The sequence below is a fragment of the Aspergillus aculeatinus genome (genome assembly GCF_003184765.1).
Source record: "Aspergillus aculeatinus CBS 121060 unplaced genomic scaffold BO66scaffold_10, whole genome shotgun sequence".
NCBI lineage: Eukaryota > Fungi > Ascomycota > Eurotiomycetes > Eurotiales > Aspergillaceae > Aspergillus > Aspergillus aculeatinus.
Window position 1 is genome coordinate 17,514 of NW_020291479.1, and position 25,309 is coordinate 42,822.

The 25,309-nt window shown below is 51.6% G+C and overlaps 9 protein-coding genes across 9 annotated transcripts; 5 read left to right on the plus strand and 4 right to left on the minus strand.

The window, feature by feature from the left end:
• Window positions 1–22: 22 nt before the first annotated feature.
• Window positions 23–445, minus strand: BO66DRAFT_316874 (alpha-ketoglutarate dehydrogenase subunit KGD4; the record flags this gene model as incomplete). The annotated part of the gene is made up of 2 exons (XM_025643529.1): window positions 23–306; window positions 370–445. 2 exons carry the CDS (start codon window positions 443–445, stop codon window positions 23–25), a joined length of 360 nt encoding a protein of 119 aa, XP_025506496.1.
• A 1,259-nt stretch (window positions 446–1,704) lies between these two features.
• Window positions 1,705–3,033, plus strand: BO66DRAFT_368591 (mediator of RNA polymerase II transcription subunit 18; the record flags this gene model as incomplete). The annotated part of the gene is made up of 2 exons (XM_025645342.1): window positions 1,705–2,618; window positions 2,709–3,033. Exons 1-2 carry the CDS (start codon window positions 2,131–2,133, stop codon window positions 3,031–3,033), a joined length of 813 nt encoding a protein of 270 aa, XP_025506497.1. The 5' UTR covers window positions 1,705–2,130.
• A 448-nt stretch (window positions 3,034–3,481) lies between these two features.
• On the plus strand, window positions 3,482–6,052 carry BO66DRAFT_409294 (putative DNA 3'-phosphatase Tpp1; the record flags this gene model as incomplete). The annotated part of the gene is made up of 9 exons (XM_025649169.1): window positions 3,482–3,575; window positions 3,661–3,818; window positions 3,893–4,005; window positions 4,070–4,375; window positions 4,426–4,553; window positions 4,628–4,767; window positions 4,983–5,043; window positions 5,259–5,404; window positions 5,888–6,052. The coding sequence occupies 9 exons, from the start codon at window positions 3,482–3,484 to the stop codon at window positions 6,050–6,052; spliced, it is 1,311 nt and encodes a 436-aa protein (XP_025506498.1).
• An 851-nt stretch (window positions 6,053–6,903) lies between these two features.
• On the minus strand, window positions 6,904–8,969 carry BO66DRAFT_15683 (uncharacterized protein). The gene is made up of 2 exons (XM_025642186.1): window positions 8,381–8,969; window positions 6,904–8,274 (listed from the first exon to the last, which is right to left on the minus strand). The coding sequence occupies exons 1-2, from the start codon at window positions 8,682–8,684 to the stop codon at window positions 7,079–7,081; spliced, it is 1,500 nt and encodes a 499-aa protein (XP_025506499.1). The 5' UTR covers window positions 8,685–8,969; the 3' UTR covers window positions 6,904–7,078.
• Window positions 8,970–12,703: 3,734 nt separating this feature from the next.
• Window positions 12,704–14,492, plus strand: BO66DRAFT_15771 (M20 family metallopeptidase). Its single transcript, XM_025642192.1, has one exon. The coding sequence runs from the start codon at window positions 13,120–13,122 to the stop codon at window positions 14,395–14,397; it is 1,278 nt and encodes a 425-aa protein (XP_025506500.1). The 5' UTR covers window positions 12,704–13,119; the 3' UTR covers window positions 14,398–14,492.
• Window positions 14,493–14,513: 21 nt separating this feature from the next.
• Window positions 14,514–17,429, minus strand: BO66DRAFT_389651 (glycoside hydrolase family 47 protein). Its single transcript, XM_025646834.1, has 3 exons — window positions 16,412–17,429; window positions 15,685–16,329; window positions 14,514–15,625 (listed from the first exon to the last, which is right to left on the minus strand). Exons 1-3 carry the CDS (start codon window positions 16,929–16,931, stop codon window positions 14,589–14,591), a joined length of 2,202 nt encoding a protein of 733 aa, XP_025506501.1. The 5' UTR covers window positions 16,932–17,429; the 3' UTR covers window positions 14,514–14,588.
• A 422-nt stretch (window positions 17,430–17,851) lies between these two features.
• On the minus strand, window positions 17,852–19,713 carry rpt4 (proteasome regulatory particle base subunit RPT4). The gene is made up of 4 exons (XM_025644504.1): window positions 19,336–19,713; window positions 18,836–19,222; window positions 18,323–18,779; window positions 17,852–18,253 (listed from the first exon to the last, which is right to left on the minus strand). The coding sequence occupies exons 1-4, from the start codon at window positions 19,550–19,552 to the stop codon at window positions 18,133–18,135; spliced, it is 1,182 nt and encodes a 393-aa protein (XP_025506502.1). The 5' UTR covers window positions 19,553–19,713; the 3' UTR covers window positions 17,852–18,132.
• Window positions 19,714–21,185: 1,472 nt separating this feature from the next.
• On the plus strand, window positions 21,186–22,744 carry aspf22 (enolase acuN; the record flags this gene model as incomplete). The annotated part of the gene is made up of 5 exons (XM_025643520.1): window positions 21,186–21,309; window positions 21,371–21,427; window positions 21,498–21,837; window positions 21,898–22,338; window positions 22,390–22,744. 5 exons carry the CDS (start codon window positions 21,186–21,188, stop codon window positions 22,742–22,744), a joined length of 1,317 nt encoding a protein of 438 aa, XP_025506503.1.
• Window positions 22,745–23,180: 436 nt separating this feature from the next.
• BO66DRAFT_15895 (eukaryotic translation initiation factor 3 subunit J) lies at window positions 23,181–24,604 on the plus strand. The gene is made up of 3 exons (XM_025642205.1): window positions 23,181–23,364; window positions 23,493–23,566; window positions 23,768–24,604. Exons 1-3 carry the CDS (start codon window positions 23,346–23,348, stop codon window positions 24,473–24,475), a joined length of 801 nt encoding a protein of 266 aa, XP_025506504.1. The 5' UTR covers window positions 23,181–23,345; the 3' UTR covers window positions 24,476–24,604.
• Window positions 24,605–25,309: the final 705 nt, after the last annotated feature.

A 25,309-nucleotide genomic window follows, 5' to 3' on the forward strand; every position in this document is an offset into this window, starting at 1 on the left:
CTCATTGGACATTCTTGAGCACCTAGGCGAACAGGCTGGCACCACCGGTTTCAATGGCCTCAATCTCGGCCTCGGTCCAGGGCAGACGGTGGAAACGGGAGGGGAGCTCAGTACGGTCGAAGAATTCACCCTGCTTGGGCTGGATGGGTCCCAGAGAAGCGCCCGAGGCGCGACCGATGCCCTGGGAGAAAGAGGCACGACCCAGGGGACCGTGCTGCTGAGCCTTAGAGCGATAGGCGGCGAAGGAATCAGGAAGGACACCAGTAGGGGAAGCCGGGTGAGCACGAGGAGTGTGGTCAATGGACTCTGGTAAGACGCGCGTTAGACAACTGAATCCGTGAACAAGTCAGACAAGACGGAGAGACCAACTAGGCACAGAGCGCTTTCCGAGGAAACGAATGAGAGGGGTGCGAGCAGCGTTACGGAGAACCATGGTGGCGTGCATTATGAGAGTGTAAAATAAGATCTTTGATCAAGTTATATCGGCTGGAAAAGAAGTCTAGGGGAAGAAGAAGACAGGCGTGTTGAGCAACCGAGCGAGCTTTCCGGGACTGTCCGAAGCGACCGATGTGGGCGATAAAACCGGTTGGAGAAATGAGGAAATGAGCAGGGGCGGGAAATTGATCGTAGGTACGGCAAGCTGGTGTATCCCAAAGATGAATTCGGGGCAATTATATAGGCAACAGGCGGGACAAGATTGTGTATGTTGTGTATGTATAGAGAAAGAGGAAGATTTAGGGAGGGGTGGAGGGGATGGGAGAGGAATTGAATTAAGTGAAGACAGAGGAGGAGCAGGAGGAGCAGGAGGAGCGAGAGGAGGAGAGGGGGAGGGTGGAGGGAGGAAGTGGGAAAAAAAGGCGAATGGAACACGACGTCGGTCGGTGATCGGTCGAGTCCTCGGGGAGCGGAAGCGAGGGTGTGGGTTTTTTTCTCTTCTGATAAGCTCCTCCTACGCATACGAGTAAGTCTGTATGGAGTGAGAGTTAACTGTTAGTTAATGACGGGCTATTAATTATTAACAACAACAACCACACCCGCCGGCCGCCGGATTTTACCCCCCGAAAGGCTAAATTCTCCCCTTCTTCTTCTTCTCCTCCCCCCCCCAAGCTGCGATCATCTCTCGATTGATCTCGCCAGGCGGAAAACATTCCTCTTTCTGTGGCATGATCTGACCATCAATCAGTCACCTATTCACCTATCAATGAAGCCATCGGCCGCTAGACCGCTGGAGGGAATCCAGGGATGTGTTTCCCCTCATCTTTCCCCAAATCAACGGCTCCGAAGGACGTCGGGCTGCCCCGAGCTTTGCCTAAACCCGCAATCTCGGTGAAGGAGGCGTGCCTGACTAAAGCAGCCTGTGAGGGCTGCAGTCACTTGGGTCACTATGGTGTAACCAGTCTTATCTTGACATTTAACTTATGTGCTACTGTAAAGTACGTACGAGTCCATTGTCTGATTACCCATCTGGCGTGATCATCACGTTATGGCCTGGGGCAAAGGGAGGAGGAGGGGGGCATTTTGACTTTCCCCCTCCCGGATGTTCATCCCCGCATCATGGATCACATATACATACTATCCGTCCTATGTACAGTAGAGTACTTACAGTAGATAGTAGTATAGTCAATTCATTAGCATGGAGTCGTAGTACTTTAGTCTGAGTAGGTACATGTCCCACCAATATAGGGAACTAACTATAAGACTAGCACTGATTCTTTTTGTCCTTCATCACTACGCCGGAGAAAGTAGGGTACTGTACTACCGTAGTACTCATAGTACCATTGATCTACTAGGTACTCCGTAGTAGGTACGTACTACCTCTGGGTCTCGGAAGAAGTGCCGGGTGGAAAATTTCCCTTCTTGGGACCGATTCCTATCCCGGGTTTACCCGTATTCCCTGCCTGGGCTTTCTTGGGAGCTTCAAGGCTCCAAGGCTCGAATCTCCAAGCTATTGGAAAGCTTACCTAAAATCCCTCCCCAAACCACCGACCTCCCAGAAGCACCGACAGAATCACGGCGCCGAACCTGCTAGACGGAGTTAGGCACACCTTATCCCCCTTCTTCCCTTTTTCCCCCCTTGATCCCGGATTTATTTCTTCTTAGTCTCGATCTTTCTTTAGTTCCCTTGTGACCATGCATGAGCTTCTGCTCTTCGCCTCGGTCCCAGCCCATCAGCACCATGAGCTCCTCCAACAGCTGGCCGGCTTAACAGCCATGCAACCGCGTCACCGCTTGGAGAGACGGCTGGTCTTTAAGGCCTATCGCAAGCCAGGCCTTGTCACCACCCGTGTGGGAGCCAGTCAGGATGTGCAGGGCGCCGACCTGCAACGTTTGAACAAGATGTTGAATGGGGGCATGTACTACACCCAGGTCGTTGGCCCTGTGACCAAGGCGGATTTTGGCGCGACCTCTTTGTCGGGCATGTCAGCCTCCCATGATGCAGATGTGTCTATGTCTGGAACCGATCAGTCCTCCTACTGCTACGAAAACCAATCCTGGAAGCTGGAGTTCAGAGACATTCCCGAGGCTGGTACTCGATCGGCTGTGACCACTCGCTTGATGGCAAGTGCAAGCTTGCCTAAAGGTGATATTGCAGTTCCCATGAATGCCTGGGGCTATAGGTCGGTCTCTCCCCCGTAGCTGATACGCCCATCACTTCCCCGCTCGTACCTTGAAGACTGCAGACGAACGAAACTGACCTGGAATGTCAGTTTTGTTACCGAGTACATGGTAGAAGGAGATGTCTTCGTCCAGAATGATATCGTCATCTTCCTCCATCGCGTCTTGCTGTATCCCCAGGCGGAGTCGCAGGATTTACATGGCCCTCGACGGCAGCTACCTGCTCATCACGAGCTCACTCCGCTCGAGCGAACGGGTAGTTACGTCCTGCAAGCCGCAATTACTGTCCAGGACGGAAGCAACCAGGAAATGATGAAGACGGCTTCTCAGCATCTGTTCGGGCTTCGAGAGCAACTCAAGTCCGCTGTACGGCTCGAACAAGCGGATAGGCTGTCTCTGGATACCCGAGCGAAGTAACTGATGCATCCTGGCGCTTGCTTCTTTCACAATGTTTTATACCCCCGGAGCTATGTTGGCTCTCTGTTCCTGTGGTTTAGCTCTGTTATCAATGTACATCCGATGCTTCAGACGAATATTAAGTAGGAGTAAAGTCGCAAGATGTATTTGAGAACCAAGAAGATACCAGCTGACGACCTAAAACATTATAGTCGACTATAAACATATCAGTCTTTGGCGGTTGCACTGATCGGCTTGGGTGATTCCCGCAATTTTACATTTGAGCATGTGACTTCGTGATGGCTTTTCGCGTGTACCCGCGCGTCTCCCTTCCACTTTTCGACTCGTGCATCGAACCGGGCACACTCTCCCAATCACCAGGTGCCCATTCAGTTCGTCCGTGTCGCTCAACGCCCATTAGAAAAGCAAAATCACCATCAAGATTATCCCCCGCCTGCAACATCTCAGAATGGCCGGTGCCGGGGCCACCAAACGAGCAGCGTCCCCCAGTCGCGCCATCTCTCCGCCTCCGGTCAAGCGAAAGGTGGAATCCACCATCACTAGTAAGTCAAGATCATTGTGCAGATTCAGGCCCGGAACTTCATATCGACGAGAGAGTGCTCGGGGTTTTATCTGACGCCATTATAGAGAGAGCTGTGTCCTCGTTTTTCACCCCTGCTTCACAAAAGAAACCCGAGCAGATCACTTGGCGCGTGGTGAACAACAGCGCCATAATAGGTAAGTATGTCGCTGAAGCCGAGCGCAAACAGACGGCCGAAAAGCCCAAAGTCGCTGCCTTTGATCTGGTAAGGGTCGTGAGACTGGACTCAGTTCACAATGAGGGAACCCTCTCCCCATGCTAACCGACGCATCATCGCAGGACTCGACCCTGGTGTCCACAGCATCGGGAAACACATTTCCTAAAAGCTCAGCAGACTGGAAGTGGTGGCATAGTACGGTGCCGACCAAACTCAGAGAGTTAAATGAGAAGGGGTATGTGATGAAATGGCGGAAGCTCTTTCATTGTTACAATAGTCTCCAGTTGCTGATTTCGAAGATATCATGTGATCGTCATAACGAACCAGAAAAAGATCAGCTTGAAAAAGGAGACCAAGGTGGGCAACGGCGACTCCAAAAGTCTTACAAACTTCAAGGAAAGAGCTGCTGCCGTTATGAAGCAACTGGATATCCCAATGAGCGTCTACGCTGCCACAGAAGATGATGGTTACCGGAAACCCAGAACAGGACTGTGGACAGAGTTCCTAGACGATTACGACTTTGACATTTCTGGTGTCGACCTCCGCCATTCTGTTTTTGTTGGCGATGCCGCTGGACGGCCGAGAGACCACTCGCAAGTAGATCGGTGAGCCAGAAACCGAGCATATTCCTTTCCCTCGCTAACGGCGGCTGAAGTGGGTTCGCTATCAATGCTGGACTGTCCTTCAAGACCCCCGAGGAATTTTTCCTGGACGCTGATCCAGAACCACTCGTGGAACCGTTCGACCCGTCCACGTATCTGCAAGAAGCTCCTGGTGACGATGGTATGTCATCTCATGTAGGATGATTGTGAACCCGCCACGGGTCTATCTTCGATATTCAATAACGGACGAAGCAGTGTCGCCTCCCTTTTCCGGAGAGAGCCCACTTGAATTGGTGATCTTCTGCGGCAGCCCGGGAGCGGGCAAGTCAACGTTCTACTGGGACTATTTAGAACCCTTGAAATACGAACGAGTCAACCAAGACCTCCTCAAAAATGTACGTCTATCCTCTTTTACCTTGTTCGAGTTGACTTCACTTTCGTCTGTCTGCATTTGTCAATTTGCATACTCCAATGAGATTCGGGCAGATGAGTCAGAGCACCTCCAAGAAAAAGCAATCAGGGCCCTTCCTGCAGTGTCACGGGTCAGATGGATGTATACGAGGAAAGTCCATATCAACAAGGAAACTGACCAACCGATCGTTTGCGATAGCGCCCTAAGTGCATAAAAGTGGCAAAGGAACACCTTGCAGCCGGAAAGTCTGTGGTGGTTGGTACGTACAGCACACCCCGACCCTTTTCTTGTCGCTCAACCCTCTCGCATGTTACGCGGACATTTCGCAATCATCCAGCCCACACCCTCGTTACTGCTCCAAACCCTTTCTCTGGCCCGCCCACGTCGCAATGTTTGCACCAGACCCAGCAGACCGTGGAGGGCGTCAATTGGATGACTCGTTGACTTTTTGGCGGCATGCCATACTCTACACAGATAATACCAATGCCGACGCAGAGACGAGAGCCCAGTGGGTTGCAGTGGCTAGGGAGTTCAAGGTGCCGATTCGCTGCGTATATTTCACTGCTTCCCCGACCCTCTGCCGGCATAACAATGCGGTCCGTGCCGCTAACCTATCCCTGGTACGTTGCACATCTGGTTTGACTTCCAGTGCTCTTTACGTCATTCGCTCGCTTTCTTCGGAGCGTACAGGGTACAAGACACTCAGTACCTCACAAGTAGCTATCTATCAACTGAAACAGGTTCCTGTTTGGGTCTAGCATACTGCCGACTATGAACTTGGCTTGTCTATCTCATATCACGTGTATCTACCCTCATTGAGCTGTCTGAGCTGTCTGAGCTGTCTGAGCTGCCTTTCCCTTGCCCCAAGCCCTCACTTTCCCACCACCACCACCACCCCCTCCCCAGTTCTCCCTGAAATGTTGGAACCTCACTCTTTCTGTTGATCCTCCATGTTGATTCTAATTCTGCCATGGTGCACCCCGCACCTGTCCTCATTCGAAACCCCCTCCCTCCCTCCCCCACCTATCCCTCTCTTTCTTCCCCAGAAAAACCACGAAATTAGAATCCCAACTGACCACCTCGCCCACATACGGGCACTGCAGAATCCGGAATCCCGTACCCTTCTTCCCGGTATCGCCTTCGGGGACTTCCTTCGTCGTTTCAAGGAGCCTTCCATGGACGAGGGTTTCAAAGATATCATTCGGGTAGAGTTCCAGTTCCGGGGAGATGAGGAAGCAAAGCGTCTTTGGAGCCAATACTGGGTGTAACCAGAGATAAACAGCTTTATCACGAGGCATTGCGCTGCAGTCACTCAGTCGTTCGTTGTATGGGTTTTGCTCGGGCTTGGTCGGTTTTTTTGTTCCGACAAAGCCACCGTCCCCGCCCCCATCAACTGCTAGCTTTGTATCTGCAGGCATCTTCCCAGCAGCGAGGATCAAGAAACTTGTATAGCGGTTCCAGGGAATCCTGGGAGGGTAGGGGGTTTGCAACTATCGTGAATATAAATGTCAATACACTATTTATATGTACAAAAATATGAACATGTTTTGTTTCCTTTGCGAAAGCGTACCCCTCCGATGTCAAAAATTGCATCCAATCAAATTCTATCTGTGTATGTGTGAGGATATAGCTATGTGGACTTTTCTGGGAGAAACGAATCGTTTCAAAATGTATGTCTCAAGGGTATAAGGCGCAAATGCTGCAATACCGAGCCCTCCCCCTTGGTATCTCAACTATTTTCCGTTTCTTTGGTTGATTTCAGAACATGTACCTTGTTCTTTCAGCATGGTCCTCTTGCCACACATCCTGTCCTGCGGACCGAAGAGTTCGGTAGCCAGGAATAACCTGCCACCGCTCTTGTCATGCCTATTAGCACTTTATGTGGCTTTCGCCAGCAAGGCAAGAAACCTGACACCATGAACAAGACATGAATCGCAAAAGCCATGCGTATGCATACAAAGTAATAATGTGGCGGCAGGCGCAGTGCACCACGACCGTTCCATATTGGTCTGAGGCAATAGCCGGAAGGGCACAGATTAACAAGTAGAATCAGGGTTTTCGGTCAATTAAACATCAAGGAATGGACTGCACTCTATGAGACAGTAGTCACAGGTACAAAAACAGGTCATCAGTCATCATTATTGGATCACAGAGTCATAGGCAGAGACGCAAAGAAATCATATGCATTAGTCATCACGCGCTGAATCGAGCGGATCGTTCAAGAGGCGTAGCATTCGTCAGATGTTGTACATCGAATCCTCCCGCAGTAGAGTTTGTGGTCATTAAGTGAAGGATCAGGACCGAATCACGAGATCCTGGAAAAATTTGAAAAGGTTGCGTTTGAGCGAGCGGCTTCGACAAAGGCCTGAACCGCTGACGGCGGGGGCGATCTTCATCGGTCCGACGATCTCGCCGTCGCCTAGTTCGGGAAACTTGTCGTCATGCAAGCGCGGTAATTTGACCGGATGGCAAGGGTCACAGTGCGAACGGACCAAATCTAGTCGCACTCCTTCTGTACCTCTTAGGTGAGAAAGCATTGCTCCATGATGACTCTTCCACTCGCGATTGATCGCCTCCCATTTTTCCTCAGTCAGCTTGTAGATTGTTGAGGTAATACCATAGTGTTCCCCTGTCCGCACAAGATGACGAGCGAAATTGCATTGCGCAAGATCCCAGTTGGTGCGCAGCTGCTGAAGGGAATCCACGTCGATCACTTCGGGCATATAAGGCTCAGGCTGGATAGTGAAATTGGCGTGTCCCAATTTGTTCGCCCATTCATCGTTAGGATCTGAGAGGGTGAATGGGGGCGCATCCCCCGACACTGTCCGGACCGTGCTGGCACGCGGACGACTAAAAGAAGCGACGGACGGCTTCGAAGATAGAGGCGGTGACGGCAAGCCTGCCAATCGCCTGTCCAACACAGTGGGATTGTTCAAGCCATCGTCAGTCATGTCAGCCACAGAAGGTGATTGCAATGGGGAGTGAACACGAGAGACGGCAGGGTAGGATGGTTCATCTCCCATAAAAGGTGGAAGTAATGGGGTTGTTGCCTGCGGACCCGAATCGTCTTGACTGTATCTGCTCGAGCGGACAATATCAATTGGCTGCGTGCCAGACTCGCTGAGTTCCTCCTCAAAAATGGTCCGGGCTGGGGATGGTGGCACTTGAATGGAGCTGACGCGGCTAAACGAGCCTGTCACGGGGTTAACGATGGCTGACGATGCTGAGTTGGTCCGGGAACGCAGGTGCGTTGCGAATGCATCTGCCCCATCAACTCCATCTGAGGCCCGTTTGGATTTCCACATCGTGGAGATGGTGGATATCCGGGAGCCAATACGGGAAAGGCCCTTGGCTGAGACGCTGTCGGAGCATCGGTTCCTGGGCGATTGATTCAAGTCCATGCTAGCATCAGTCAGGTCGTAGCTGTCAGCCGGGTCAAAGGACTCGAAGCCTGAGTCTTCGACCACAGACAGCCCTTGATCGAAGTGCTCTGTGGAAAGAGAGAAAAGTTAACTCAATCCTATCAGCAATTTGAGATGGTAACGCGGGAAAGACTGTCGGGCGGCTACGGGGCTGGCGCAAGGGCGATGACATACGGAAATATTCCTCCTCGAGATCGCGGGGTCGTTCCCCACAGGGCTCTTCCTTTACGCCCGTCAAAGCATTGCGCGAATTACTCTCCATAGAGGTTCCGTGCCCTGGGAACGATACCAACGACGAGACGGAGCTGGAAAACCGCGTGTGGCCTTTGGCCGAAAAAAGAGACACGGCGGGTGAAACGGGGGTAGAAGAGGTGGTGGTCAAGGGCGACTGGGGCTGGCGAAATGAAGAACACGATTCTGCCATGGTTTCAGAACTGTCGCACCACCGAGTGTCGAGGAACTGGGCGGGTTTGAACATAATCGATGGACAGGAACCACCAGGGTGATGAGACCGAGCGTTGACTGAGCGAGAAGAGCGAGCACGAGAAAGGCGATGGTGAGGCTTCCACTTCACGTGCCAGTGTAGGGCAACACGGAGGTGAGGAGTGACGACGCGGAACGCAGGGGAGAAAATGGAGTCAATATGAGACCCGACAAAACATCATCCGAGGAGTGGTGCCCGAACTAAATTGTTTGTTCCAATTGCGCACGATGTGCCAGGCCGAAAGAGAAGATAGAAGAAAGAGCGGGAACCAGAGCAAAGTAAACGTCGAATCCCCCGAGGCACGGCGAGAGGTCAGGACGGGGCTCTCGCTGATGGACTAGGCTCACTACTGGTAGAAGACGTGGCGCGGCGGTGGAATAGATTGAGATGAGTCGAGATGACTTCCACACCAACACCTGGGTAGAATTGACGAATCAACAGGTAAGTAGGTCGAGATGAGGCCGAACAGTTCGTTTGTCTGCCTGTCACGATGCGACTTTTGTTGAATTTGGTTGAAATGACAGGGCCTGGCCACTAGAGGCGAATAGTCGGATAGTCGGGCGAGATGGGAAATGGGGAAGATGCAGTGATTGATGTAAAGGATGTTGAGAACGAAAGGCAATGGCCGACGTGGAGCCTGTCAAGACACACGAATGACGAACAAGTGGCCGAGGATGAGAGAGGGTGGTTGGGTGAAGCCCAAAAACGCACGGCGGAAACAGCCAAGTGTAGGCTGCCGGCAATCGGCGGGTGTTGGAGGAGGGGAGGAGGGGGGGGAAGAAGGTGGTGGTTTGCGGTGAGAGAAAGAGGGCCAGGAACAGAATCCTTCCGTTAATTAAAGGTGGGAGGAAGCGGGAAAAAAATCCAGAAGAGGGGGAAAGAAGAAGGGAGTAGAGGAGGAATGAAGAAAGAGGAGTCAGAAAGGAAGAAACTGAGGGAAACAACAATGTTGGGGGGGAGGGGAAAGGGAGGAGGAGGAGGAGAAGAAGGAGGAGGAGGAGGAGGGGAGAATTAGAGATGGATGAGGATGGATGATGGATGAGAAACAACAGCAACAGTGACCATAATAATCATCAGAGAGGAAAAAGCATAGACAAAATATCTTCTGAATTGAAAAGTTTCTAACAAAACATGGATTCGATAATGAATCAGAATTCTACAACTAAACTACACACAGTCACCATCTACTAAAAATAATAGTATTAAGTAACCACTTAATCACAATAAAATCCACCGGATCAATCAATTCCAGAAGGGTTGATGGATATTCTAACCACCAAATCACCAGTCATCTTGCCTCTTGTCATACTTAACAGTCTTTAGTCTATTCCTTCGTCTCTACAGAGTACTTCCTTTCTTTTTCTTTTTCTTTAATTCTTGTTTCTTGTTTCTTGGTTTTTTTTTTTTTTTTTTTTTTTTTTTTTTCCTTCTCTTGCTTTCCTAAGAATCAACCTTTACGACATTTTTGCCTTCGGCTCCAGTCAAAAACCATGGATCGAGAGACAAACCGCATTGTCACTGGTGCTTTGAGTGGCCAAGCTCTCTGATGTCTCCATGGAAGAATTTTTCTTGCATAGTTGATCCAGCTATCTGACAGGCCAGCCTCAGGGTTTTCTGCACTATCATGACCGGGAGGGGGTGAATCGTGACTGACAGAAAGTACTTATAACTAATCACAAGATTGAAACTAGCAAAAAAAAAAAAAAAAAGCCAACGAGGGAAAGAGAAAGAGAGAGAGATTATACAGAATTGAAACACACACCATAGTGAGCAGATAAGATTTTTTATCTAGAGATTGTATCAGGTACTGAGCTGAGTACTCCGACTGTACTGTGCTTTTAGATTGTGCAATTGCAGCATGCTCCATCTCGCTCCGCAGTAAGCGAGCCCATGGATCCGGCTTTTTCTCCCCCACGGCTCTCGCCCTTGTTCTCTGGGCTTCTCCCATCATCCTGGCGCCGGAGAAGAGACACGGTCGAATAACTACTCCGCGGAAAGAGAAAGAAGGTTGTTGCCTCGTTGTTTGTTCCTGAGGAAATCTGTGAATAAGATTTCAGGTACAAGGACAAGTACGGAGTACTTTAACCTACCTGGTACCTGTAACTTTACCTGGAAAAGGGCTGACAGATCGATCAACGATCAAATGATCTATCTATCTTGTCCTCCAGCTGTCTGAGACTCCCTCAGATACGTTTCAACGGCGGCAGCGCATCGTTGTGAAAGGGAGATCGACACCGCCGACGGACGAAGAGAAAGAGGAGAATGGGTGTGAGGTAGAGTCTAGATTCTCACCGACTCGACTGGTCCAACACAGCGCGACCCTATCTAATGGACACAAGGTACCAATGTACCCCAGTGGCTGGTGGATTCTTTTGTTCTGTCGCTCCCAAGTATTTGTGTGACCCTCCCGTCCTCTTCTGCTTCCTCTTCCCCGTTTTGCTCCATCATCATTCCCCTCCAGTCACGACTGGAGAAGAGGGAAGTATGCCGAAAGTACGGAGCCGTGTCCCAAAAGTTATTGAACTGCGCTAACTGTCTCGATGTAAACTGGGTGTAATAATTTCCTATGTAATATAAGTATGGCCTAAAGTAGTAAGCTATAAAGCCAGATATAAGATTGAATGTAGTAACTACTACTAGATTAAGTTTAGCCTGGAACATATTTAAAAAGTCTTTACTTGTTTAAGTATTAGTACTGTAAAGCTATTCCTAAGCAGTACAACTTGTGATATATCACATTAACAAGTCAATACACAAATTTCAGCTAAGAAGATTAGCGCAGTTCAATAACTTTTGGGACACGGCTCCGTACCATAACCTATCACACAAACCTTTGACATCCGACCAGTTTCAATCAACCAGTCAGTCAGCAGGTGGAAAGGAAAGACGAGCTAGTTGGCACTTTGGCTGTGGCCAGTGCAATGCTTCCACTTCCCTTTCTGTCTTTCTCTGTCCCTCAGATTTTTCCTGCGGTGAATTACAGCCCATTTCGTCACTTGCCTCGGTTCACTACATTGTACGGCCTCCTTCCCCTCCGCCATTTCTCTAATTTCCATCTTCTGAGACTTGGTCTATGCTCCGATCTGGTCCCGATTTCGGGGTCTGGGGGCTGCTAAATTAGCTTGCTTGTTTGCATGCGAGGCAGCGAGGTAGACTAGACCCGACTATGGGTAATCGTAGTACTACTTGTACTCTTGTAACTTGTACAGTGCGGACTACGCGAGTAGTTCGTTGTGGGTTGTTGTGGGTTATTGTGGGTTATTGTGGGCATGGCCGAAAAGCTCAATCATCATTGACTCTTACAATCCTCCAGCTGGTGCCGACGTCAGATCCACATGGCCCAGCGCCAACCGGCTGGATCCCTGCTCGGTGCTCAGGGCTCACTCACTCTCTGGATTTTGGTCCCCCCCAATTGAACCTTGGTTCAAGTTGATTTTGCCCGATGGAGAATGCCAGACGAACGGGTGGAAGAACGGCGCGTTTCCGCGAGCAAGAAATCTTGGCGCCATGTGTCCACGGTCCAGATGATCGGGTTAGCTGGTCGGCATCTGCTGCTGCGGCTGGCTGCTCTCCCTTCCATTCCATCGTGAACCTCATGTACTCTTCAAAACCGATGCATGTTATTCCGTACCCTGTAGGTTTCAAATTGCGATGGTGATCAATTCATGTTACTTCGTCCGGGGGTTGGTGCGAAGCGAGCTGAGCTGCGGCCATATACGTCATAGCATCCGGGCCCTGAGCCCTGATGCAAAGAGGAATGAATGGGATGGATGAATGAATGAATGAATGAATGTTCGATTGGTCCTTGAGCTGGATTGGAGCCCATCTCGGCTATTGCAAGGCGAAGAAGTCATTTGTTGGGAAATTTACGTCATGGCTTATCCACGGACCACAGGTCTACAGGATGGTTGATGGTTGATCAATTCGAAATGACCAACTCAGTCAGCAAAATGTCCTTGTTTACATGATAAAAAGCAAGGGTCTTGAAGCAACATACATTTTGATCCTTTTCATCTTCAGTTCAGTTTTCATTGAAGCGTGCTTTCCTCCAACTGTGCTGCATGTCTTCTCTGGTCCAGATGATCTCGATGATACCATGCGACACTATTCCAGACCAGGAAGGTCAATCATGATCATCCACGTGACTTGGATCTATGCCTGCATCGGCTGGTTATCGGCTTATCTCCAGTGTCTCCTCACCATCCTTCATCCTTAGCTTCATACTGATACGACTAATTCAGTTACTAGCTACTAGTTACTAGCTAAGTTACTAGCTAAGTTACTAGCTACAAGAACTAGACCCAAGAACCTCAGTTTCCTTCTTCCACCGTGACCCTCCCATATTCATTCCCCACTTCTCAATCGACTCCCTCCTACCTCGCTCAGCGATGATAGCTATCGTTCACCATCTTCTCCAGCTTCAATAGACATGAAAACTCCCATTCCCCTTCTGCTAGCAGCTGCTGGCCTTGCCGCAGCAGCACCGCCTCAACAATCACCCTTATCGCTCACTACTGACCCCTCGGACATCATCGATGCCTCACCCTTCCTTTCGTTTCACCGCAACCTCGTCCAAATCCCCTCGGTGTCTGGCAACGAAACCGCCGTCGGGCTTTTCATCGCCGACTTTCTCGAAACGCACAATTTCACGGTGATCAAGCAACCCGTCCCCGCCGGCAGCCAGGGAACGGACCCGACCACCGACAAGAACCGATTCAATATCTTCGCCTACCCGTCCGCCTCGCCCTCGCAGGACCGGCCCGAGATCCTTCTCACCAGCCACATCGACACGGTGCCGCCGTTCCTCCCCTACACCCTCCATGACCACGACCCCGGCAATCGGTCCTCCCTGACTCTCGCCGGCCGCGGCACCGTCGACGCCAAAGCGAGCGTCGCCGCGCAGATCTTCGCCGTCCTCGAGACCCTGAAGGAGCAACCCGGGGCCAGCCTGGGGCTTCTCTTTGTGGTCGACGAGGAGGTCGGCGGCCTGGGGATGCGCGTCTTCTCGGAGTCGTCGCTCAACCCGACGGACCCATCGCCCTTCCACACCGTCATCTTCGGGGAGCCCACCGAGCTGGCTCTCGTCTCCGGCCACAAGGGCATGCTCGAGTTCCCGCTCGTGGCGACCGGCCAGGCCGCCCACTCCGGCTACCCGTGGCTCGGCCGGAGTGCCGTCTCCGCGCTCCTGCCCGCGCTGTCCCGGCTGGATGTGCTCGGCGAGATCCCCGCCGAGGAAGGCGGCCTGCCCGCCAGCCCCAAATATGGCCGGACGACGGTGAACATCGGTCGCGTCGATGCGGGCGTCGCGGCCAATGTGGTCCCCGCCAAGGCGCGGGCGGAGGTCGCCATTCGCCTGGCCGAGGGTACCCCGGACGACGCGAGGAAGATCGTCGCGCAAGCGGTCAAGGATGCCACCAACGGAGATGAGAGCGTCTACTGTGATTTCGAGGTGTACAGCGGAGGGTATCCGCCCCAGGACTTGGATACCGATGTCCCGGGCTTTGAGGTGATGACCGTGAATTACGGCACGGATGTGCCGAACCTAAAGGTCTCGGAGAAAGTGAAGCGATACCTATATGGGCCGGGAAGCATTCATGTTGCGCACGGGGATGATGAGGCAATCACAATCGGGCAACTCGAAGAGGCTGTACGGGGATATAAGCGACTGATCGATGCTGCTGTTCAGCGGGGCCTCAAGTTGGAGTAAATCTCAAGACCTGGGTGGTGGTGGTTGTTGGTGTAGTGAGCTGTGAAAAATGGTCCCTCTTTCGCATGGGATCTACATGACCATAAGCAAGTTTCGAAACCACGATGCAAGCGGTCAAAAAGTATGAGATTTGGGATATTCAAACTATAAAGAATCGCCAAGCAAGTTACCACAACAAGTAGAAAAAAAAATTACATCTGAGCTAGATGCTCCATCGTCTGACTCTCCTCCGTCGTGCGAGTCTTCCTCGTCCACCCCGTCTTCAACTCCCCGGTGGGCTTGAAACGAGGGAAGGGATGCGCCTCGGTGTTGAAGACATTGTCCTCCAACGAGATGAATTCCCGATCGGAGAACAGCAGGTAAAAATACTTGAGCGTCTCCGCCATCCAAAAACTCTCCATATTGTCCCTGGTCGTCACAGGAAGGGATTTCGCATTCGAGAGAGAGGTGAATCCAGTGATGCGACCCGATCCTCCAGCGGCCAGTGGTTTGTCGCCTGTTTCGTGATCGAGGCCGTCTGTCTCCACGACAGCGGTGTATTTGATGAAAGACTTGAACATCTCCCAGCCCCAGTGCCGGTAAGTGTCATCTCCAGTAATCCGGTACATGTAAAAGAGGGATTCCACAGTCTCGGGCCGTTGGAGGTTATGCCGGTCCATCCGCTGGATTTCAAGGTCATCAAGCCAGGTTTTGGTAGATGGGTCGTTCGGGTCAGACCGGCCAGGGATTGGGTACAAAGGCTTCGAAAGGAGAGGGAGGTCGCCTGGTGACGAGACTGGCTGGTCGTTTCTGCTAGTAACGGCCGTCGAATCCGGGTACATGTCTGCCTCCATGACTCGGGGGTCGTCGACTTTGAAGTAGGTGATTTCCGGGGCGAGGCCGGTCTCAGTAACTAGGTACGTGGCCCAGCAGGTTTTGGTCAGTTCTCGCGCCAGGCGCATTTCTTCCTCTTGTCGTTGGCCCCAGTTGGGAGACTTGCGCGCCTCAGAGAGCGGTTGTCCCCCGGTCGCTCCAAGGGCGATCGTTCCGGGAAGGAAGCAGACCAAGTGGTCCATCTTGGGTGACAAGGTGCCGTCAAGGCCGTGAGGCCGCTCCCCGAGCACTGTCAAGCGGGCGTTTTGCGAGTAAGTAAGCAGGTGCTTACGCATGCCAAGTAGAGCTTCATCCCACATCTCCTTGTAGATTGGCTCCTGTTCCGAAGTCTGTAGGTACTGCTTGATAAGATATTCTGGTCGGCGTGTCAGTTCGAGCATAACAGGCTGGACGTGTATTCTTGAAGCACCATACCGTAGTAGGAGTCGCCTCTGCTACCGAGACGAATGTTCTCGCCCTTGAATTGACCAGTTTCTGGGGAAACATAGATTGGAAGCAGGCCATCCTGCCTTTTCTGCGCGTCAATGACTTCCATGACCTTCTCAACAGAGCGCCAATACTCCGCCTCGCCTGTCAATTTAGCTAGGTATTTGAACTCTAGCTGAACAGTAGTCGCTTCGGCCGTGGAGGCCGCGCCATCGTCGATATAAGAGGGAATACCCGCCGAGGTATTCAAGTTTATGCTCGAGTAAGGGATGCCCGTGGTAGATTCAAAAGCGCCCAAGAGCCGGTCGGCCAGATCGGTCGCTTTCTCGATATACAGATCCTCTCCCGGTGCTCCTGCATCGTCGTCGTTAATGGGGGCAAGATCCGGGTAAGTAGTCGAGAGATAATGGGCGGAAAGCAGGCCACCGAGCATGCGAATGGTGGTTTCGAAGGTGTTCACGTCATGGTTTTGATTATACTGCAATGAGTTGTGGATCCAGCTGCGGGCGTGCTGCACCCGCGATGTCAAATTCATAATCATCAACGTGTCCAGCGCATCCACGATTATCCACCCCATACCCCCGGCGACCATATGCCGGCCATCCTTTGCAATTGGGTGATACTCGTCGTAACCTGCTCAGCAGAAACAACCACCCCAGGGATACCACGTTAGCAGGACGGAGCAGGTAGGTTTCGTGAGCCCTGTAGAACTTACCCCAGGCATTGCTCTCATAACCATCCCAGCTGACAATGAACGCGTCGCGAACCCTTTCCCGCCTCGTGTCCCATTCAATGTGCTTTGAACCTGCGCTGTGCCCATCATATGTTGGTTCGGAGTCGTCGAGGGTCTGCAGCCATTTCCAAAGCTCTTCGCCCTTCGCCGGGTCGGGAGTGTCATGGTGGATCTTCGACTGCGACCGGGTTGATGAACCCGAGTAGTACCACCATAGAAAAAGCGCCAACAGGCACAATCCACCGTATATGGTCTTCCTTCGCCGCGCCCGGGGCCCTGTGCGCCGCGGGGCGAAATACGGCTTGTCTTTATACATCGGGAGGGTGCGATCGCCGGCGATCGGAGTGTTCAGGTTGATGGTAGTGGTCGCAGACGGAGAAAATCCATACCCAGGCAACCCATTAGACCCGGGACTTCGACTCGCACGCCAGTAATTGTTCTCGAATGGTTGTTGGGAGGGAAAAGAGGGATTGCTCCGCGGGGCCTGGAAAGCCATGACCATTACCGACCCGCCAAGGCCTTTGCTACTAAAATACTATATCTGTCCTCTCTTTCTCTCTCTACCCGAGCCTGAAATGTGGTAATAATAAACACAACCCCACGGTCTGAGTCTGTTTGATCCGCAACAATGATTCAATATCGTCACAGCTGGTTACAGTGTGTTTTGTTCGCTATGCTCCAGATGAATGAAGAGATGGCAATGGGCTAGCAAGGCAGGCAACCGAGTCGATTGGTAAAGTGCTTGGAAGCTCTAGACAGTGAGCACATGCAACAAGTGCACATGTACTAGTCAGCAAGATGCTTGAAGCACGAGACAATGATATGTACTATAGATAACAGGTTGTAGGCTCATGAAGAGGAAGCAAGAATGAGACAGTTTACCAACCAACCAAGAATTCCACCCGTGCTACACGGGGGAGAGGGTCCGTGACAATTGACCAATATCGGTAAATAGTTTAGTCCAATTTGATCGAGCAGAGGTGGGATAGAGAAAGAGAGAGAGAGAAAGAAAGAAAGTGAGGGTCAATAATTTAATAGATAGGTGGTTAGATTTCGTCTACCATATCAAGCAATCAGGTGAAGAACAAGTGTCCAGATGTGTCGGGTAGGCTGAAACTAAAACGGTTATATCAACGTGAACTTAATAAAATTAGAGTAAGTAATTTAATGGTGAGTGAGGATGGCCTGGACGCGTGTTACGTCTCCGACTTTCGGGTCAAGGATGCAGATCCGCCTCTCCGGTTCGGTCAGGGTACGTATTATGAGTACTCCGTAAAGTCACTCGTAATCAAGCAACGTATTTCGGGGCCTCAGTCCGCCTTGGCGTTCATTCCCCATGCTGCTCCAGCTATGGAGTAGTAAGACCTCATAGTAAGTAAAGTTATCTGTACACTGTACAGCATCATCTCGATGACATTTGTACTGGACATCTCTTTTCCCCAGCCAGGGTTCCATTCCAGGGTCTGTGTTCCGGACTATGTGGAGCTAACGTTACTAGTAACTTATTCCATATCACTCCACCAAAGTCGAGTAGGATACACACACTAAACCGCGTATCCCATTAAGATTCTGAGTGCGATGAGAATCTTTGATCTAGAGTTACATTATCCAGAATCAATGTCGGCGGGCCGTGTCAGTGAATTTAAACAGGATTCTAAAACATGACGGCTAAGTCCGAAGTAAAACCATGCCTCGAAATGCATTTACAACTTCTGGTATTCAAGCTTGCCCTCCAGCTTCTTCGCCTCAGCCACCTTCCGCACAGCCCGGTTGAAATCATCCTGATTAATCGCATCGCGGTAGTCCTTGATTGCAAATAGACCACTAGATCACAGTCAGTCTGGAGATCACTGCATTTTTCGAGCAAAGTAATCAGCTGGGATAGCCACTTACGCTTCGGTGACAACGTTGCGAAGATCGGCACCATTGAGGCCGTCACTCATCTTCACCACGCTCTCGAAATCGATCTCCCCGTCCATCTTGACAGTGCTAGAGTGGATCTTCAGAATTTCGAGACGACCAACCTCATTGGGCAAGGGGATCTCGATCTTCCGGTCCAGACGACCAGCACGCAATAGAGCTGGGTCTAGGGTGTCAGGCCGATTCGTGGCCATGATGATCTTAGTCTTGCCCAAATAATCAAAGCCGTCCAGCTGATTGAGCAGCTCCATCAATGTTCGTTGAATTTCTCGATCCGCGGAGGTACCCTCAGAGAAACGTCGTCCTCCGATGGCGTCAATTTCGTCCATGAAAATGATGCAGGGCTCGTGCTCCTTGGCGTATCCGAACATCTCTCGTATCAGCCGTGCGGATTCACCAATATACTTATCGACAATAGCAGATGACACCACTGGGTAAGGAGAGCATTAGCAGGCGCGACGATCCCCATGTCTTTGATATGCATACCTTTCAAGAAGTTGGTTTCCATTGAGCTTGCGACAGCTCGTGCCAGGAGCGTCTTACCCGTACCTGGGGGACCGTAGAGCAAGACACCCTTGGGCGGCTTGATACCCACTCGTTGGAACAGTTCGGGGTTCTTCAACGGCAATTCGATCACCTCGCGTAGCTCACGGATTTGGTCATTTAGACCACCGATGCCTGCAAAGTTGATCTGACCCGGGTCCTCCAGCGACATATTGTATACCAACGGATCGACCTCTCTGGGCAGCATCCGCATAATCGTCAACGTAGTCATATCCAGGGCAACCCGGGTACCCTGCTTCAGCTTCGCCTTATCGACCTTGGAGCGGCAACCGACAACATATCGAGGTCCCGAGGACGCCTTGACAATGACTATAGAGGTCAGCTCTTGTATAGAAAAAGGCCGGCAGTTTCATGGCCAGCAACGTTCGCAACGAGTCCCAGATCTCTCTTCTCAAGGACACAATGAGCCAAGGTAGACCTACATCTCTCCTCGTCGAGCTGTTTCAGCACCTCCCCAATGATCTGACCAACGCTCTGCAGGGCCTTGATGTTCTCTTCAGAGATGTCGAATTCTCTCTGTAAATCCTTGATCCCCATCCGCAGAGACTTCAGTTTGGCCTCCCATTCCCGCAACTCCAGCAGGCTTCTCTTGTAGTCCTCGAGCGCCTGGTCTCTCTCGGGGTCACTGCCACTGTTCATGATGATGTCAGGCGAGACGGTGAACCGGAGACAACGAAGAGTTCACGGTATTCTCCAAGCGCCCAAGAATCGAAGGAACGTTCGGATATAGGGATGATGATAGCAGGTAAACGGCTGAGAGATGGATGGTTGACGGTCTATGATTTCACACGCCTACCAAGCTCGGGGAAGCTTGTCGAGGAGCTCGGAGCCCGGAGACACCAGGTCAGCCAAGTCACGTGAGTACGAGCATGATGGCGAATGCGAGCACTACACGTGATAGATGATTGACGCCTTGGTTTGAAGGTGTAAATGTGCTGTACGGCTCAACCCGGGCCCGCAGTATGAAATATCCGAGATCCCAAGGGAGTAGGAATATCAGGCATCAAGGTATCGACGAGAGCATGTTTGCTCCCGGGCAACCTTTTCGTCATTACGCAATGGAAGTTTCCAGACCCTGTCGCAGCCAGCAGTCGAGGTGTTAAGCAAATGATGAGGATAGGAATACGAACAGTCTGGCGGCTGCGGAGGAGGAAAACTGAATGGTGATCCATTGTAACTTGGATAGGCATTAGTTCTTCTACTGCTGTGCCTAAGCATGAATTGATGCATGTACTGTACTGTACTAAGTTCCGAGGTTGGTATAGGACTTGCTCAGCATGCCCAGAGTACTCTATCTACATTTCCCCGAGGGTACGCGGAAGATCTCGCTGGAGAAGGACAAGTGAAGAGAGGAGGAAGGCAAGATTGCCCCACCATTTCATGGGAAAGATTCGGAGACGAAGCAGATCAGAGGGTGAGCTTTCCCGGGGCAATTGATCATTTCATTTGCACGGTGCACCTGTCTGGTCTATGAGCTCAGCTTGCAAGAAGTACGAAAAGTACAAGAATCCTCTCTCTTCCTCTTGTTCTATCCGTCTTTCTCTTCCTCTTCCCTCTTGATCTCCTCCCTCTTCCTTTTCTCTTCTCTCCCTCGTCAATCATCATAACTTCAAAAGGTCTAATCTCCTTATTTTCAGGTAAGTCTTGATTCATTAAGTTATGTTATCTCATGTTTTTCATTCTTCCATCTTCAATTCCCCCATGTTTGCCCCTCCGCCCCTCCCCTCACCTTCCTCCCGAGTCTCTTCCATACCCCTCCATTTCCATTCTCCCTATAAATATTTCTGTTTTGGGACAGCTCAACCCCGCCATCGCCAACCACCACTGCAATCAAAATGCATGCATGGTGGTGGTTGCCACCCCAATCACCATAAATACGGGGGAATTGATGGAGTCATGCTCCACTCCCATGGGCTTATGTTCAATCATGTTGTGATCATTATTACCGAGTACCTATGATTGTCAACGCCGCAACGGTCTGCCGTGCTGTGAGGCTGGCCCATCCATTGATCGCAATCGGACCTCTCCACCTCCTCTCCGTCAGTCATTTTGGGTGCTCGGTGAACAACAAACCACTTGGATTTCTCCCCGCTTCCTAGTCGGTCACCCACACCCAACAACAATTCAAAGCACTGGGTTTTGCCCTGCTCCCCCTGCCCCTCCCCTCTCTCTTTTCTTGGTCTCCCTTATATAAATATAGACCCCGGCCTCTGTTTGCCCGTTTCTTCGCCAGTCAAAACTGATTCATCCCCCACCCCCATTAGCCATCAACATGCCTATCTCCAAGATCCACGCCCGCTCCGTCTACGACTCTCGCGGTAACCCCACCGTTGAGGTTGACGTCGTCACTGAGACTGGTCTTCACCGCGCCATTGTCCCCTCCGGCGCCTCTACTGGTGAGTAACATTCCTGCCTTCCGCCTCTCTCCAAGTTGGAGAAACTGACAATCGAGATTAGGCCAGCACGAGGCTCACGAGCTCCGTGATGGTGACAAGACCAAGTGGGGTGGCAAGGGTAAGTTTGATAACCTTCAATTCATCACCTCCGATTGCATTTAGCTCACATTATCTGCGTGCGTGATCAGGTGTCTTGAAGGCCGTCAACAACGTCAACGAGACCATTGCCCCCGCTGTTATCAAGGAGAACCTTGATGTCAAGGACCAGTCCAAGGTTGACGAGTTCCTTAACAAGCTCGATGGTACTGCCAACAAGTCCAACCTCGGTGCCAACGCCATTCTCGGTGTCAGTCTGGCCATCGCCAAGGCCGGTGCTGCTGAGAAGGGTATACCTCTTTACGCCCACATCTCCGACTTGGCTGGTACCAAGAAGCCCTACGTTCTCCCCGTTCCCTTCCAGAACGTCCTCAACGGTGGTTCCCACGCCGGTGGCCGCCTTGCTTTCCAGGAGTTCATGATCGTTCCTGAGTAAGTCAACCAGAGTCGAGCTTCGACGCGGATAACTCGGACTGACTCTGTTTTTCACAGAAACGCCTCTTCTTTCTCCGAGGGTCTCCGCCAGGGTGCCGAGGTCTACCAGAAGCTCAAGGCTCTTGCCAAGAAGAAGTACGGCCAGTCTGCCGGCAACGTCGGCGACGAGGGTGGGGTTGCCCCCGATATTCAGACCGCCGAGGAGGCTCTCGACCTGATCACCGAGGCTATCGAGCAGGCCGGATACACTGGCAAGATCTCCATCGCCATGGATGTTGCTTCCAGCGAATTCTACAAGGTCGAGGAGAAGAAGTACGACCTCGACTTCAAGAACCCCGAGTCCGACCCCTCCAAGTGGCTCACCTACGAGCAGCTGGCCGACCTGTACAAGTCTCTTGCCAGCAAGTACCCCATTGTCAGCATCGAGGACCCCTTCGCTGAGGACGACTGGGAGGCCTGGAGCTACTTCTACAAGACCTCTGACTTCCAGATTGTCGGGTACGTATCCTGATTCTAGAACCACCGATTTGGTTGCTAATACGATCACAGTGATGACTTGACTGTCACCAACCCCCAGCGTATCAAGAAGGCTATCGAGCTCAAGTCTTGCAACGCTCTCCTTCTTAAGGTCAACCAGATCGGTACTCTCACCGAGTCCATCCAGGCTGCCAAGGACTCCTACGCCGATGGCTGGGGTGTCATGGTCTCCCACCGTTCCGGTGAGACCGAGGATGTGACCATTGCCGACATTGCCGTTGGTCTCCGCTCTGGCCAGATCAAGACCGGTGCTCCTGCCCGCTCTGAGCGTCTTGCCAAGCTGAACCAGATCCTCCGTATCGAGGAGGAGCTTGGTGAGAACGCTGTCTATGCTGGCAGCAAGTTCCGCACCGCTGTTCAGTTGTAAATGCAGCGACAAGCCTCGCCGCACTTCCGAATTAACATTTTATCAAACTTTTGATATCCCTTTTTGAAGGGGCTTCGCCTCACTGCGTACAGATCTAGTGGGCGGATTGCTTTTTGGTCAGGGAAGAAAGACCTTGATCAATATTCATGATGACGAATACAAGGCCATTTTATGATTAGTGGCATATGATGGAGAAAACAAACCTCATTTTCTTGTTTTTCACGGTGCCCAAGGTCATGAGCAGCATAGTAGTAGTTGTCGTGGTGGTGGTGATATTAGTAGAAGCAATGTTAAGTAAAAGAGGACTCTATGACAAGTCACCCGTTGCGGGCCCGGGCCGTACAGCACGAGTTCCGTATTGGGCATCCCATTATCTCACGTGACCTTTGGCCTTGCCCCACGGGATCAATCAAGCAATCATTCAAGCAGTCTCGCTTTCCTACTCCTTCTCCTCTCTTCCTTGCGCTTTCACTGCCAAAGTCACCGACACCCCCCAGTCTCATAGACAAGGGACTCGAAGTTACTGGATCTCCGACTAGCCACGCGAGGGCGCACTCTGACCTGATTTTCCTATCTCGACCTTGAGCCATTTTTGTCCGCCATGGCCCCTTCAAAGTGGGGTATGTTCTACAAATGGGATTTTTGTCTCCCATACTACACTACCCCCTCCGCCCTCCTGCCCCTCCTTCTTGATGCCATCTCAACACCACCTTGCTTCGTTCAAACGCACCACTGACGTTGACTTCAGATGACGAGGAGGAGAGCGTTTCTCCCCCTCCCGTTGCTCCCCGTCGCAAGTTTGACGATGAGGAAGAAGACGATGTAAGTTCTCCTTATCTTTACTTCTTGCCCTTTCTTTCAACCAAGAGAATGTTGGTCATGAAGGGAAATCGACCGCCCCCTCCCCCTTCTTTTTCTTTGCCCGAGCCTTTCGACTTCCAGTGATTTAAATCGCTTTCAAAAAGGACATACCTGCAAAACACGGAGAAGACGAAGCGCTGATCAGAAATTGCAACGGCGTAGGTCCTCGACTCATGGGATGCCGCCGAAGACTCCGAGGTAGAGAGAGAAAAGGCCGCCAAGGCTGCTGAGGCTAAGGCTAAGGCCGAAGCGGAGGCGGCTGCCAACAAGAAGAGCAAGGCGCAGCGCATACAGGAGCACAAGGCGACGCGGAAGGCACAGGCAGACGCCGAGAGCGAGGAGGACAGCGAGGAGGACGAAGCCGAGCGCCGCGCCCGCCTCCGCAAGACGGAGAAGGATGCCGATCTCAAGCACGCCGAGGATCTGTTTGGCGACATCGACCTCAACCGCATGCGCAACCGCGGCGCCCCCAAGGCCGTCGTCATCGGCGACTCGACTGACCCCACCCAGGCAGTCGACCTGTCGGCCATGCCGCTGTTCAAGCCCACCACCAAGGATCAGTTCGCGCGTCTCTCCGCGACCCTGATCCCCCTGTTGACGGTGCACTCCAAGAAGCCCCAGTATGCTCTGTGGGCCCAGGAGTTCGTCAAGCAGCTGGCCAAGGAATTGCCCAGTGGCGATGTCAAGAAGATGGCTTCCGGCCTGACCACGCTCAGCAACGAAAAGATGAAGGAGGAGCGTGCCGCTGACAAGGGCAACAAGAAGACCAAGGCCGCCAAGACCAAGGTTTCTCTCGTCGCGGCCAGAGAGAACCACATTGACTCGAACTCTTATGATGATGATGGCTTGGATGACGATGACTTCATGTAATTATTGAAATTCGGCGTGACACGTTTTCCTTTCCTTATATCATCCTCCCCCATAGCTTTCTCTTAGACTCAGGTTCATTTTCTCTGGAGCCTTAGCTAGACCGGTCTTGACATGCTTCTGACGTACATTGTTGTAAATGCGATATAAAAACCATCTCCTTGTTGTTTTCTTTTTTTTTTTGGTTCTAAAAAGCCATCCTGCTCATAACATATTCCTGTCCGCATTTAGACATAGAACCCGATTCCACTGCAGTGCCCATGATTCAAACGAACTGTAGGCTTTTGACTTTCAATAGAGATTTTACACATTGGGAAAGAAACCACCTGCTAGGACTAGGAAGATATCACTGGAACAGAGAATTCAGCAGTTTGGCGGTGAATGAAGCCGGCGACTATCATGGATTCTCGACATCAGAAAGCTCTCAGCTACTAGAAAGTCTGTGTGGATGAAAAGGTCCACGGAATTGATTACTCCGGACGGGATCATCTGGGAAGCTCGAGGCTCTTGGCATTGTGCGGAAGAAACAACAGGGGGAAAAGGGGCAGCAGTGAATCAGGAACTGGAAATAAGACATTGTATCTTGCTGGAGTGGGAATAAAGAGAGAATAAAAGAGAGATAAATTCCACTCAGCCCCTTTTCGTCACGCTCCAAATATCAAACTCCGCCGACCGACCCACACAATCCCGAAATGGTGGAAGACATGTGCCGGCCTAAATCAGTCACGCACTCAAAGCAGAGCGCCGTAAGCACTTCCAGGTACTAGCCGCACGTTCCGAGCAGGCACGCCGATGACACAGCACGGGGAATTTTGATACAACTAGGAAAGAATCCGT

What these genes read in the sequence shown, in the direction of transcription:
- BO66DRAFT_15771 (XM_025642192.1), top strand. Translation starts at nt 13,120, where the DNA reads ATGAAAACTCCCATTCCCCTTCTGCTAGCAGCTGCTGGCCTTGCCGCA.
- BO66DRAFT_389651 (XM_025646834.1), bottom strand. Translation starts at nt 16,931, where the DNA reads ATGGTCATGGCTTTCCAGGCCCCGCGGAGCAATCCCTCTTTTCCCTCC. An exon ending in TTATGAGAGCAATGCCTGGG is followed by an intron (nt 16,330 to 16,411) that starts GTAAGTTCTACA and finishes TCTGCTGAGCAG; the next exon opens with GTTACGACGAGTATCACCCA. An exon ending in CAGAGGCGACTCCTACTACG is followed by an intron (nt 15,626 to 15,684) that starts GTATGGTGCTTC and finishes CACGCCGACCAG; the next exon opens with AATATCTTATCAAGCAGTAC.
- BO66DRAFT_15895 (XM_025642205.1), top strand. An exon ending in ACGATGAGGAAGAAGACGAT is followed by an intron (nt 23,567 to 23,767) that starts GTAAGTTCTCCT and finishes GCAACGGCGTAG; the next exon opens with GTCCTCGACTCATGGGATGC.
- rpt4 (XM_025644504.1), bottom strand. Translation starts at nt 19,552, where the DNA reads ATGAACAGTGGCAGTGACCCCGAGAGAGACCAGGCGCTCGAGGACTAC. An exon ending in ACAGCTCGACGAGGAGAGAT is followed by an intron (nt 19,223 to 19,335) that starts GTAGGTCTACCT and finishes TGACCTCTATAG; the next exon opens with TCATTGTCAAGGCGTCCTCG. An exon ending in GGAAACCAACTTCTTGAAAG is followed by an intron (nt 18,780 to 18,835) that starts GTATGCATATCA and finishes CTCCTTACCCAG; the next exon opens with TGGTGTCATCTGCTATTGTC.
- BO66DRAFT_15683 (XM_025642186.1), bottom strand. Translation starts at nt 8,684, where the DNA reads ATGTTCAAACCCGCCCAGTTCCTCGACACTCGGTGGTGCGACAGTTCT. An exon ending in TCTCGAGGAGGAATATTTCC is followed by an intron (nt 8,275 to 8,380) that starts GTATGTCATCGC and finishes CTCTTTCCACAG; the next exon opens with AGCACTTCGATCAAGGGCTG.